The sequence below is a fragment of the Leucoraja erinacea genome, chromosome 7, assembly GCF_028641065.1.
Source record: "Leucoraja erinacea ecotype New England chromosome 7, Leri_hhj_1, whole genome shotgun sequence".
Lineage (NCBI taxonomy): Eukaryota > Metazoa > Chordata > Chondrichthyes > Rajiformes > Rajidae > Leucoraja > Leucoraja erinaceus.
In genome coordinates, this window is record NC_073383.1 from 25,867,803 (window position 1) to 25,881,666 (window position 13,864).

The 13,864-nt window shown below is 40.1% G+C and overlaps 1 protein-coding gene across 1 annotated transcript in view; it reads left to right on the forward strand.

Moving 5' to 3' along the window:
* Positions 1–13,864, forward strand: part of gorasp2 (golgi reassembly stacking protein 2) — a 34,906-nt gene that overhangs the window by 10,888 nt on the left and 10,154 nt on the right. The window contains exons 2-5 of the mRNA XM_055638028.1: positions 5,628–5,708; positions 8,303–8,506; positions 10,551–10,637; positions 13,507–13,637. Coding sequence (XP_055494003.1) covers positions 5,628–5,708; positions 8,303–8,506; positions 10,551–10,637; positions 13,507–13,637 — 503 coding nt within the window. The remainder of the gene's footprint in view (positions 1–5,627; positions 5,709–8,302; positions 8,507–10,550; positions 10,638–13,506; positions 13,638–13,864) is intronic.

Here is a 13,864-nt window from a genome sequence, read left to right on the forward strand (position 1 = left end):
CTGTGAAAGCGTGAATAAACAGTAATTGAGAATACAAATCACAACCCAGGACTTGTTTCATCTCGATGATGTTTACTTTAGGAACTGGGGACTTGTCAGAACGAAAAAAGAGGCCCTTATTGTTCGGCGTCTCAGTATAGTGGAGAAGAATGTGTAAGTCTGTATCCTCCCCTATCAAGGTCCTGGGCTGATGTTGTGACGCTGTAATTACAGCCTTGACAATGTCCACGTCTGCATCCCCTGATGCATTGATAACAGTGCAGCCCTGCTTCTGCAGTTTCTCAGTTACAAGATCAATAAGTCCTTGTTTGTTAAAAGTTCTGGAAAGGAAACAAACTCAGTTTTTGAATTGAAGTTGACGATCTGGTGGGTGTTTTCTCCTCGTTGTTGATGCATATTGTCTTTGATGGAAGGACCTTCGCTATAACCAACAAGAACTACGGTTGCTTTACCATAATGGCGTATGGTAAAGTCGGCATATGAGTTTGCAATGTTACCATAACTGTCACCCCTTTTCCATGGCAAGCGATGAAGCCGGGAGTGACCGTCAAGAACATAATGTTCAGTTGGTGGGATAGAATCAATGACGGTTTTGTTTGATTCCTTGCTTGAAAACTCAGCGACTACATGTGCTAGTTGGGGCTTGTCGGCTTTACAAAAGATTTCTTTGGCTTCAAATAGGGATGTCGGGAATGGGCTTAGCTCATAGTTCATTACATCTTCCAGTGAAAGGTCTCCGGTTTTGAACACAAATAAAAATCGTTGGAACACAGAGAAGGATTAATGGTTCGGCCTTGGGCAACTTTGATGTTGGACTCGTCTGCAAGGGTTTTGCGCAGTCTTTCCGTTTAAATGAGATCCCAAAAACCTTTTTTCCAACCATTTTTTTAACAATCTTGTGACCAACATTCTCGAACCCATGCACATTCACATTCTCTTTGGCGAATACACCAGTAACAATGTTTCTCAGAGATGGGTCTGAAGAGAATGGCATGCGTGGAAAGTTTTCCTTGATCTTTTCCAAGTCAGAGTGATCTAGTTTCATCCTTGCTTCTGTTGATTCTCGGTGTTGCTCGCTGGTCGTGTAGGTGAGATCATTGAATTCCTGCATGGCGTTGTTGTGCTCAGATGTGATGGGTGTGGTCATGGTCTGCAATACGCGCATTTCTTCGATCATTCCACTTCCATGAGTCAAGCCTGTACTACTCTTCAAGGACTGCATCAATGTTCGCGAATACCATTCTTGAGTGTTGTGACAGTCCTTCAGATGAATGGGCCTTCACTGTGAAAGGCAGGATTGAATATTATGGCTGTGATCTACATGTTGCGGACAGTATTTACCATCACTCATGCAATGTAATTTCCAGTCTGGGCTTTGCACACCACTACAGTTCCAGAATGTCCCAGAGGCAAAGCGCAGAAAGTCTGGCCGGCCCATGAACAAAGATCAGGAGCAGGCATTCATGAATGTTTGCTCTTACCTAGAGTACAATGATGAAGAACAGTTGACAATTTCACATTTACGAGAAAAAATGAAGGAATTTCTAAAAAATACAGATTCTGTACCATTTGGAAATCAGTACCTTAAAGAGAAATTGAAAGAATAGTATGAGGACAATCTTCACTTTGCTGAAGGCGAAGGCCTCCATGACATAGTGACCATGAGGGAAAAGATATCACAGATACTGAGACTTTATTTCAACACCCAAGCAAAAGATGAAGAATCACAGAAACAGAGGCGCGACTCATTAAAAGTGATATCAAGTCCAATGTGCCGTCTCTTAAAAAATTAGTATCCAAGTGCAAAATCACTCAAGCTTGATACTGCCTTTTTATTTGTTCCTGAAACTCTGCGGACATTGTTGAGTGGTCTTTTCGTGGGTAAGGAGACAAGACGAAAGGTTGCAGGAATAGGACACGCAATTGTCCAGGCAGTTCAACCACGTGCCGCTGTAGCTCCCTAATGGCCCTGTCTCACGGTGCGAGTCCACCCACGAGTGATCCCGAGTTTAAAACAAATCAAACTCGTGGTAATCACGTAGAATTAACGTAGCGGGAATGTCGGAACTCGTAACGCTAACGGCAGGTACTCGGGAAACTTGTTAACTCGTGAAAATCTTTCAACATGATGAAAGATTTCCATGAGTCAAATTTACTCTTGAAGTAAAAATGTTAAACTTTTAAACTCGTTGTAAGAACGTACTAACCCGTGAGTTTACCATAGTGACTCGTGAGTCTACTGTGGGCACTCCTTCTCAGCGGGACAGAGAGCATCTCTGGAGAGAAGGAATGGGTGACGGGATGACGTTTCCAAAATTCTGCTGCGTCTTTGTTTTACTCCAGCACTGTGTGTTCACTTTTTGTCAACCAGTATGTGCCCTTTCTTGTGTATGACATTATTCGTATCCGTGGCAGTTGATTGACGCTCCCTTCAATTTCCCAGGGGGAAATTTGACTCGTGGACATCTTTCATCATGTTGAAAGATTTTCACGAGTTAACAAGTTTCCCGAGTACCTGCTGTTAGCGTTACGAGTTCCGACGTTCCCTCTACGTTAATTCTACGTGTTTACCACGAGGTTGATTTGTTTTAAACTCATCGGGACCCCTCTTCCATTTTAGATGAGGCTCTCACTAGGTCTCCTCGATATCCCGCAGCTCCGTTCTTGCCCCCCCCCCCCCCCCCCCCCAATTCGTAACAAAGACAGGGTCTCCCTTGTCCTTACCTTCCACCCCATCAGCCATCGCGCACAGCATATAATCCTCCAATATTTTAGCTACCTCCATCAGGATCCCACTACTGGCCACAATTTCCCATCGCCACCCCTTTCTGCTTTCAGTTTTCAGCAGAGACCGTTCCCTCGTCCCTTCCCACCCTAACCACTCCCTCCCCGGGTATTTTCCTCTGTGACTGCAGGAGATGCAACGCCTGTCCCTTTACCTCCCCCCTCGACTCCAACCAAGGACCCCAACAGTCTTTTCAGGTGAGGCAGAGGTTCACTTGCACCGCCTTCAATCTCATCTACTGTGTCCGCTGTTCCAAGTGTCAACTCCTGTATATCGGCAAAACCGAGCACAGGCTTGGTGATCGTTTCGCTGAACACCTTCGCTCAGTCCGCCTTAACCTACCTGATCTCCCGATTGCGCAGCACTTTAACTCCCCCTCCCATTGCCAATCTGACCTTTCCGTCCTGGGCCTCCTCCATTGTCAGAGTGAGGCCCAGTGCAAATTGGAGGAACAGCACCTCGTATTTCACTTGTGTAGCTTACACCATAGGAGTATGAACATTGACTTCTCTAACTTCAAATAGCCTTTGCTTTCCCTCTCTCCCCATCCCATCCCCCTTCCCAGTTTTCCCACCAGTCTTACTGTCTCCGACTACACTCTATCCCTGTCCCGCCCACTCACGTGACATCAGTCTGAAGAAGGGACTCGACCTGAAACGTCACCCATTCCTTCTCTCCAGAGATGCAGGCTGTCCCGCTGAGTTACTCCAGCATTTTGTGTCTACTTGATATTGTTTACTTTAGTTAATTGTCACATATATCGAGGTATGGTGAAAAGTTTTTTGTTGTGTGCTATTTAGTCAGCGAAAAGACTATACACGATTACAATCAAGCCGTCCACAGTGTACAGATACAGGATAAAGGGAATGACGATTAGTGCAATGTCTGATTAAAGATAGTCCGCGCTCTGTAATGAGGTAGTTTGTAGGTCAGGACCACCCTCTAGTTGGTGTTAGGGTTGTCCTGCTATAACGCATGTTTCCATAATGCTAATTGGATTTGATAAATTAGGGAACATTATTTGTATAACGTGAACTAAATTGCTTATAAATTGATTTGTATCAGGAATAGATAATCAATTAAAAGTTACATTGGAAATTGAAAAAGCTGTCTCTGTTTAAAGAAAAAACAGTCTAGGCAAAAAAAAATGCTATTTCTTCAGACACCATTATCTCTAGAACACAGCTGCTAGTTTTAATGTGGGAGGTCATTGAAATTGGAAGCAATCACTTCTATTGCCACGTGCAATAATAATGTAGCATACAGCCTTTAGTATTTTTAGCTCGCGATGACAAAAATAAACTACAGCTATTAAAAAGACTTTTGTGTTTCAAATACCTGCAGGAATAATAACTTTGTTATTACCAGTCTGAAACTCTCCAACTCCAACCCTTGTTTTCAACAAAGCAATTGTTTTCACCAAACTTCTCAACTCAATTTGCTATTCACTTTTCCAGCATTAACACTCCTTTTAAATACTCAGGCCCTTGCTGTATTCCATACTCTTATTCCTCTCTTGTGGCTTTTTCTTCTTGCTGCCTCTTGTATTTCCTTGACTCATCCTTGCTCCCCGTCACTACTTCCTTGTTCAAAACCTCACATTAAATGTATCCACCAGATAACCAGCCTCTCCAGTTTACATCAGAACTTGACAGTTCTATCAAAAGTACTTTAACTTTTTCTTTCTCCACAGATGCTGCCTGAATAGTATTTCAAGCATTTTTGCTCATTTGAGAATTCCAGGAATTCATTATCTTGTATCCCACAGTTCCAGCATTCTCCCATGTTCCTATTCATGTCCTGTTTGTATCTCTTCCTTACAAACCACCTGTAATGAAAAAATATTTACCCACTCTCCCTTCACTGGCATCACCATCATTTATGTTATTCAGTCTCTCATGGTTTCCATCCTAACATTAACATTCCCTTTCTTCTTTTCACTGAGTCATTTTGTTAACTTGAAATAGCACACTTGGATTTCTAAGAAAAAGCACAAAGTGCAGGAGTAACTCACTGGGTCAAGCAGCATCTATTGAAGGAATGGATAGCTGACGTTTCTTCAGACACTGATGCTGCCTGGCCCACTGAGCTACTCCAGCACTTTGGGGTTTGCACAAGATTCCAAAACCTGCAGTTCCATGTGTCTACACTTGGATTATGTCAGAACAATCCACAACATGTCAGTTTGTGTTATTTGTGGGAAATTGCAGTGGTGTTAAATAGATTCTATTTCTGAATGGTTCTCCTCCCATAAAGCTTGGGTGTAGTTCCAATCTTCCAACCTACCTCATTGCAAACATTAGATTTTTTTCCTCTCGAACTATAATGTTATAATGCTGAAAAACAATATTCTGCACTCTGGTATTTTTCTCTTTGACCTTTCCATTTTATATGATTTGATTATATTTATATGTAGTATTATCTGATTTTCATTGGGTAACGCACAAACTAAAGCTTTTTACTGTACCTCAATACACATGACAATAATAAACCAATACCAAGCTTTTTCCTCCTTTGGAGTTAGGGACTGAACAAGGTGCTGAAGTAAAGCATCTTTTTTACCAACTGAGGACTAATTTTGTGGATTGTGACGTCTTAGGTGTTTAGCTGCAAGGTGCATGTGGATCAGAGTAGCTATTTGGTTGCCTGTCATCCAACTTAGCTAAGCATTCTCCTATGGACAAGTGTCAATTTGTGCAGGCATTCTTTGGATTCAGCTGCTGGGCTATTATAATTTTCCATCCTAGAATTTGAAGTATTGTTCTCATGTCTTATGTACGAGGACTTGAAACCAGTATAATGTTGCATGTTATTTTTTAAATGTCATTTTGTTGTATTTTAGGTTCAAGAAAATTCCCCTGGCCACAGAGCTGGATTGGAGCCATTCTTTGACTTTGTTGTTTCCATTGGCAATACTCGATTGGTAAGTGTGTATCTTTTGAAAGATCGTTAAAATTGTACCACTGAACTAAATTGATGTTTTCATTTTTTATGCCAGTATATTTTGTTGAGAAGTGTTGAAAGAACTTCAATAAATTAATTTATTAAATATTAGTTGAAATATAAGCTCTATGTATAAGGTAAATGCTGATTCCAACGTATTGAATCATTGTGTTCAGCTCAAACTCATTCTGGCAAGTGGAAAGAATTCCATCATGCTCCTAACGTGCCTTGCAAGTGGTGGAAAAGAATGTGGAAAGTTAGGAGGTTGTCACTTGTTACAGATATCTGCTCTTGTAATCACAGTATTCATGTGACTGATCCAATTCAGTTTCTCATCATTGCACCCAGTTTCTCATCTCAACACCCAGCACGCAGATGAGGAGGGACTACACAAAGGCAATTCCATTCAATATAGTGCAGATATGAAGAGATTCTTCCTTGTTGGAGAGTGCCATTACTTCGTGCTTGCCAATTATCAGTCCATATCCAAATCCAGAGAGATGTGGCATTAGGTTATTTGAACTGATACATTTCAGCGCAGTGGTGCAGCTGGTAGAGATGCTGCCTGACAGAGCCAGAAACCTGAGTTTGATTCTGACCTTGGGTGCTGTCTGCGTGGAGTTTGTATGTTATACCTGTGACTTGCGTGGGTTTTCTCCTGGTGCTCTGGTTTCCTCCCGTATCCCAATGATTTGTGGGTTTGTAAGTTAATTGGCTTCTATAAATTGCTCCTTGTATGTAGGGAATGGATATGAAAGTGGGATAACATAGATACAATGATACAATTGATACAATTTATTTGTTACAATTTATTTGTTGTCATTTGAACCTCATTGAGGTTCAAACAAAATTTGGTTTCTGCAGTCATACAAACAAGTAGAAGAACCAAGACACAACACAATTTACACAAACATCCATCACAGCGAATCTCCTCCTCGCTGTGATGGAAGGCAAAGTCTTATCTATCCCCTGCACTCCCCATTCTCCTCCCGATGTCAGTCAAAGCCCCCGGCGGGCGATGGTAAATATGTCCCGCGGCCATTAATGCCGCTCCGGGCGATGCAAGGCCACGCTCCGGGTCTTGATATTGGAGCCCCCCCGGCGGGCGCTAGCAAGAGCTTGTGTTAATGGGTGATCAATGGTTGGTGATAACGGGCCTATTTCTATGTTGTATCTTTCATTCATCTTTCAATTCAAGCACATGATTAAAATTTCAGACTTAAGATGTCCATGCAACTTAATTTAAATTAAATAATATCCAAATACGAATACATTTTAATAGATATCCAAGAAATAATAGTGCTGTAAATATATCTTGTGCATTCATGCATCTCTTTATCCTAAGATGTCTTTGAAGTTTGAATATGCTGCGTTTTGAAATGTATTTAGATGGTGAGAATGTAGATGGACAGAGGATGAAGGTCTACCCTTGGCCTTGCATTGAAGGGGCCACAACTGCTTTCGGAAACACTTTGAAATTGTTACTTTATCTCAAATGTCAAAATTACGCTTTAAACTCAATTTGGAGCAAAATTAAAAAAAATGCCTAAATTAATTCCTCTCAACGATTTCTCCCCACATAAATCAATGAATTCTCCTTCCCTGTACCTGACCCTTGTGTTGTTTTGGCAGATTTCCTGGTTTAACTACAGGGCAAATGTTACAGGTCTGTGCCCCCCTTGCTTGTCTTTTTTTAAAGTCCAGTGTCCATTCATTTTTGGCCGAACTATTACGAGTAGCAAACCACAATATAAGGATTTCATCCGAAAACCCCATGCTGTTATCAGTGGCTAACTACATATAAAACATTTTTCTCTATGAGAAGGAAGCATTAAAGGATCTATGCAAGGGGTTAAATTAGAGACTCTTATAAGATGCTTTGCAGGAGACTAATCTTCCCTATAACCTTGCATCCACTCAGATAAGTATGTTCTATTGTTGATCTTTATATCCATCAGTGTCTCAAGACTGCATTTCTCCTATTTTGCTAATTGAGGACATTTGGGAAATGTTAGTTATTAATTGAAGATCCATAATCCTCTTCCTCGAAGAAATCTGCTGCAGTTAAGATTACCGTCAATTTTGCTTTGTGTCCAGGTTACTCGAGACAGCAGCAGATGTACTTTTTGATATTAGTTAGGCAGTTTCTCCTCATCAGGAAGGTCACAGAAGACATTTTCTGGAGCATTAACTCAGTTCGTATGTTTCTGAATAGATCCTGACAAAAAGGGAAACCGTTCCATAGACTGGCAGATTCCCACAGGTATAAGAAGCTGTTCATGAAATGCATTTGTCGCTTGAAGTCCCATCTGACAACCTCTAAATGATATGAATTGGATGCCTTTAATTCTGTTAATGTCCAGATAGTGTACGCTGTGATGAGCTTTTATGTATGTGAGGAAAACTGGGTAGCATGCCATTTATCCAGATGGTGTTCCTGGCAATCATCGCTGCTCCTTGATAAAAGATTTACTTTGTTTGTATAATAATGAGCCAGGGCTAATTTGTGAAGCATTTTACCAGCATTACAAATCACTGTACAGATTTTTTAAATATATTGCATTTTGACTTTAGAATCACGATAATGATACCCTTAAAGATCTTTTGAAAGCCAATGTGGAGAAACCAATTAAGATGGTTGTCTACAGCAGCAAGACACTCAAATTGAGAGAAACCACAGTCACTCCTAGCAACATGTGGGGAGGTCAAGGCTTGCTTGGAGTCAGCATTCGTTTCTGCAGCTTCGAGGGAGCTAATGAAAATGTCTGGCATGTGTTGGTAAGTGTATTGCAATGTAAGCAGAAGGGAAATGTGGTTGTCAGGCGAAGGGTAATCTATTTTCATTTAAGACCAGAATGAAGTAATTATAATTATTTACTGTTTAAACTTTCCATTTGTTGTGAAAAAACACTTGCCAGCGTTGCCATTTTCCCAATTTACTTTTAAAGTTATTTGTGCTTTTGACCGCACTTAAAAATAATAGTTTGGAAGAAATAAAATTAGTTCCAAATATAAGGAAGATTCTCTGAACACGACCAATATTGATCTTGGGCAACAGTTTTTTAACGTTGTGATGCTTATGCACCTAAAATTGTGAATGATGGGTTGAGATGCGTGCTGATTAAAATAAATGAACACATTCCTTATTCATTAATCATAAACAGTTGCTTTTGTTTTGTATGACAACTGTAGTTATCTGTTTAAAGTTAATTGGAGATTACCAAAATAAATCGCCCAAATTCTGATATTATTGTGAAAAATATTGGAGAATAAAATGTGCTGATAGTGCAGGGTGGAACTAAAGTGTTAAAAGTTTGTGAATAATACAGTAATTTCTAGGGCAAAGTTTGGGGATAATAACAAGGAGGAGGAGAATTAAATTTGAAGAGGCGAGAGGGGAATATAAAGTTGAATGCTGAACTATATAGACATAAGGGACTGCAGATGCTAGAATCTTCCGTGGAACACAAAGTGCTGGAGTAACTCATTGGGTCAGGCAGCATCTTTGGAGGACATAAATAGGCTGCATTTCTGATTCAACTGTCTTATATTCGCTGATCTATATGCTAGTTGTCAACTGTCACCTATCAGGAAGCACTATCACTTCAAAACTGCTGTTATTGACTACTTACAAAACAAAATATGTTAATCATTGTACACCATATGTAAATAACTTGTGGACTTGTGTGCCCTTCCAGTACAAAAGCTATAACTTTACAGTGTAATGAAAATGAATAGTGTTAGCATCACCTGTTGTATACCTTAGCATTGAACGTTGTTTGCAATATTAAGCATAGATACCATGGAGTGGAAACTCGCAAGAGGTAAACAGATTGTGCAACAGTAATCTGCCTTGAGGTCTGCCTCTGAAATTGCTTGCATTGATTTCATAGGAAGGGAATTTTGGAAGCAGAATACAATGTGCATGTGCACCATATCAGTTGTTCAGCACACTATTTTGGGTAACTCCCAGACTGTTTACTTACTCTCACTGAAATCTAGCTTTCCATCTTTCTCCCCCCATTCAAGTAAAGTTTGTGAACTGTAGCAAATCCCCTACACATCAACAAGTTCCTGTTGGCATATTTGATGTTTTTGTTTACAATGCAACAAGTTTATGGACCCACTGAGTTAATCCAGCATTTTGTGTTCATCTTAAATTTGTAGTCCGAATACTTAGCTCCATCCACAATCTTTATTATAGGTTTACAGATATCAGAATGGGGTTCAGATGGAACACTAACCATTTTTATCAACATTTGTGCAACTAATTTTGAGCATCTTTAAATCCCTTTTCTGGCGTTCGTTACATTCATTTTAAGTGAGAGAATCATTAATGTGAGGAACAGCCACTGAAACATAGTTTGTACTTAGTGCAGAACAAAATTAGTTTGACATATTAGTTATGATTCATGGGACTAAATTATTCAGACTTCCAGTTGCAGTAACGAAAACCATACTTTTGATTGCAGTATTTTAATGTGTATTTGCAAATTACTGTTTCAGTGGACGACTACTTAATAAACTTTTATGTAATTTCAGCCAAAGTGTGAATACATTTTTGAGTCATTGGCTTTCTAAGGTCCATTATGATAGATATGATAGCGAGTTCAGATAGGATAGTGACGTTTCAAGTCTTTTAGATAGGCACATGGAAGTGCAGGGAAAGAGGGATGAATCTGAACAGGCAGATGAGATCATGTGGCATATTCAGCACAAACCTTGTGGCCCGATGGGTTGCTGTTCTATGTTTTATGAAGTCATAATATTGCCCTCTTACTTTGTAATCCTAAAATACCTTTTCTGTTTCTTAAAAATAAAGGAAGTGGAATCAAACTCTCCTGCTGCACTAGCTGGTCTTCGACCTCACACAGATTATATAATTGGAGCCGACACAGTCATGAATGAGGTAGGAGGAGCATATTATACGAGTTTCAATTATCAAGCAATATATAGCCCATTCCCATGTTACAGGGTGGAGTGGGTTGTGTCCCGAGCAACCAGCCTGTATCCCGACTTTGCCCTAATGCAAAGCCACATCATCTGTGAATGCATGGAGAAATGAGAGTTGAAAAAATTGTCAAATTATTATTAGTTTTTTCATCCACATACTTTCTGTGAAGGTGAATTTTATTTTGTACCTCAAATTTTTGGGTAGCGGTTGGTGAATCTTGCAAGGACAGTTTTCGATAACCTGAATGGCTGTAGGGATTTTCTGGTCATTATAATTTTTTTAGAAAGCATTTAAAGCTTGTAAGCTTTGAGAAAAGATGTTTTGAGATATTGAAGGTATCTTGTTTTCTGTTAAAGCATCAAAGGTAAACTATTATTTTTGTGCAGAAATTTTGTGTACACTTTTTTGTGCAGAAGTTTTGAGCCTTTAACGTGATGGTGATGGGAATCTAAATTTCTTCTTCAAACAATCCAATTTTTTAAAACTCTTTATCCTTGAGAGTTTAACATGTAGGTTGAAGTTGTTGAACTACATATGTTGAAGCCAATACATCTTGATCTGCAATCAACACTATTACCAGAATAAAAGTTCAGAAATTTGCATTAAATGTGAGGGCCGAATTTCCGCAATTGTTTATTTTATGTTAACCTATAAAATCGTTGCACTTGGGATTAATTAGCTGAAGCTGCAAATTTATTTTGTCGCTGAATATTTGTGGAAATTTGATTCTTTTAAACTGTAATGTGGCTGACATAATGCTTTACATGAGTCTGGAACAAAAAACAAGAGAGCTACTGGGGGAACTCAATGAGTCAGGCAGCATCAGAGGAGAGAAATGGACAGTTGACATTCAGGTCGGAACACTTCATTTGAGCTGAAAGAGCGGAGGGGGAAAAGCCAGTATTAAGAGGCAAAGAAGAGACACAAGCAATAGGTGGATACAAGTGAGGAAGGGTAAGAGTTGACAAACAATGGATAAATACTGGTGAGGATGGTTTGATTGGCAGATCTGAGTCAGCTGAGGAAGGGAAGGGTGAAGATGGCAACAGAGGCAGAGAGAAAATGTTGTGGAAGTAATTAGAGTCGTAATAAAAGATGACCTTGCCAGTAAGGTCTAGGTGCAGAAAACTTTATATAAAGCCAGGTGGAATTGTTCATCTTGATGTAATATTCGGAATCTAAATTTCTTCTTCAATTATGGGTCTGTGTTTATTGAATTGGGAGAATTTGAGAAGAGGAAAAGACAGCCGCAGAATGGGCAGAGGGATACATCGTGAAACTGCCAAAAAAAAGGTGACGTAAGAAAATGTGACGACTACCGAGGGATCACCCTGCTTTCTGTACCCAGTAAAATTCTCACCGTCTTCAGGAAGCTGTAGACAAGAGGCTACGGGACCAGCAAGCAGGATTCAGGAAGGATCCCTCATGCACAGACACATAGCAACATTATGCATCATAATTGAGCTGTCTATTGAATGGAACACGTCCCTGTACATTAACTTCGTCGACTTTGAGAAAGCGTTTGACAGCTTAGACAGGACAACACTATGGTGCCTAATGGACCACTGTGGAATTCCCACCAAGATCATAAACTTAATCAAGAACTCGTATGATGGAACCTCATGCAAAGTTATGCATGCAGGCCAGCACTCTCAGAGCTTTAGTGTCAGGACGGGCGTCAAGCAGGGATGTCTATTGTCACCATTCCTGTTCTTCCTGGCAATTGACTGGATCATGATGAAAACAACTGAATGGAAAATAAATGGAATTCAGTGGACAATGTGGGAGCAGCTAGATGATCTTGACTTTGCAGACGACATAGCTCATCTTTCACACATACAGATACAAATTCAGGAGAAGATGGACAGACTCTCACAAGCTGCAACAAAACTTGGTCTTACAATCAATACAGCAAAGACACAGGTGATGAGGATCCACTCCAAACCAGCAACCCTATCCTTATGCACAGCACTGCTCTAGAGGAGGTAAAAACATTCACATACCTAGACAATGTTGGGGACATCACCGGAGGGGCAGAGGCAGACATAAAAAGTAGATTCAAGAAGGCTACGATGGTGTTTAACATGCTCAGGAAGATCTGGAGCTCAAAAGACATCTCAATCAACACCAAAATACGCATCTTTAACTCAAATGATGCTGTATGAATCAGAGACACGGAAAACAACAAAAGACACTACAAACAGGCTGCAAACATTCATTAACACCTGCCTTAGGAGAATACTTAACATCTGGTGGAGAGACAAAGTAAGCAATGTGGACCTGTGGAAAAGAACAAGCCAGGAGCCCATTGGCTTACAAATTCGAAGGAGAAAATGGAGTTGGATTGGACACACCCTCAGGAAACTTGCCACAAACATCACCCGGCATGCCCTGAAATGGAACCCCCAAGGAAAAAGGAAATGAGGTCGTCCCAGGGACAGCTGGAGAAGAAGTGGCCAGACAGAAATGTCTGAGAGGGCTCAACTGGGGAGATCTCAAAAGAACTGCCAACATCTGAGTGAGATGGAGGACATTTGTCAATGGCCTATGCTCCCTAGAAGAACAAAGGGCTTAAGAAGAAGAAGGGAATTTGCAGCAAGACTGCAGAGAACTATTGGTACATATTCTAATCTTGAAGGTGCGTAAAGTTCTATGCTAATGTTCTCGGTTGCAGGTATCTTGCGTAGAACGTAAATGCTGGATCTGTGCAGGAAATACCACAGTGCAATTTAAAACGTTTGTTGTATGATCTTGTTATTGTCTATGCATGAATTGTATCCAGAAAATAGCATGACTGAGACATATGAACATTTTATTTTCATAGTCCGAGGATCTCTTCTCTCTGATAGAAACTCATGAAGGGAAAGCGTTGAAATTGTACGTCTACAATACAGACACAGATAACTGCCGGGAAGTAGTTATCACACCTAATACCACCTGGGGTGGAGAAGGCAGGTAAGGTGAACATGTGATGTTGAGAGTAATTGTACAATTTTAAAATGCCGGTATAAGTATACCATTCATCAGTATCTGGAAAGAAGAAATAGTTTAATATTTTGTTAGTTACTTTATCTTGAAAATAGACCAAGAACACCCAATCTATCTGTTGTACTTTCAAATGTTGACTGTTGTTTTGTGCATAGTTTAATATGTCGTCTTCAATTTGGTAAATAATGTAAATA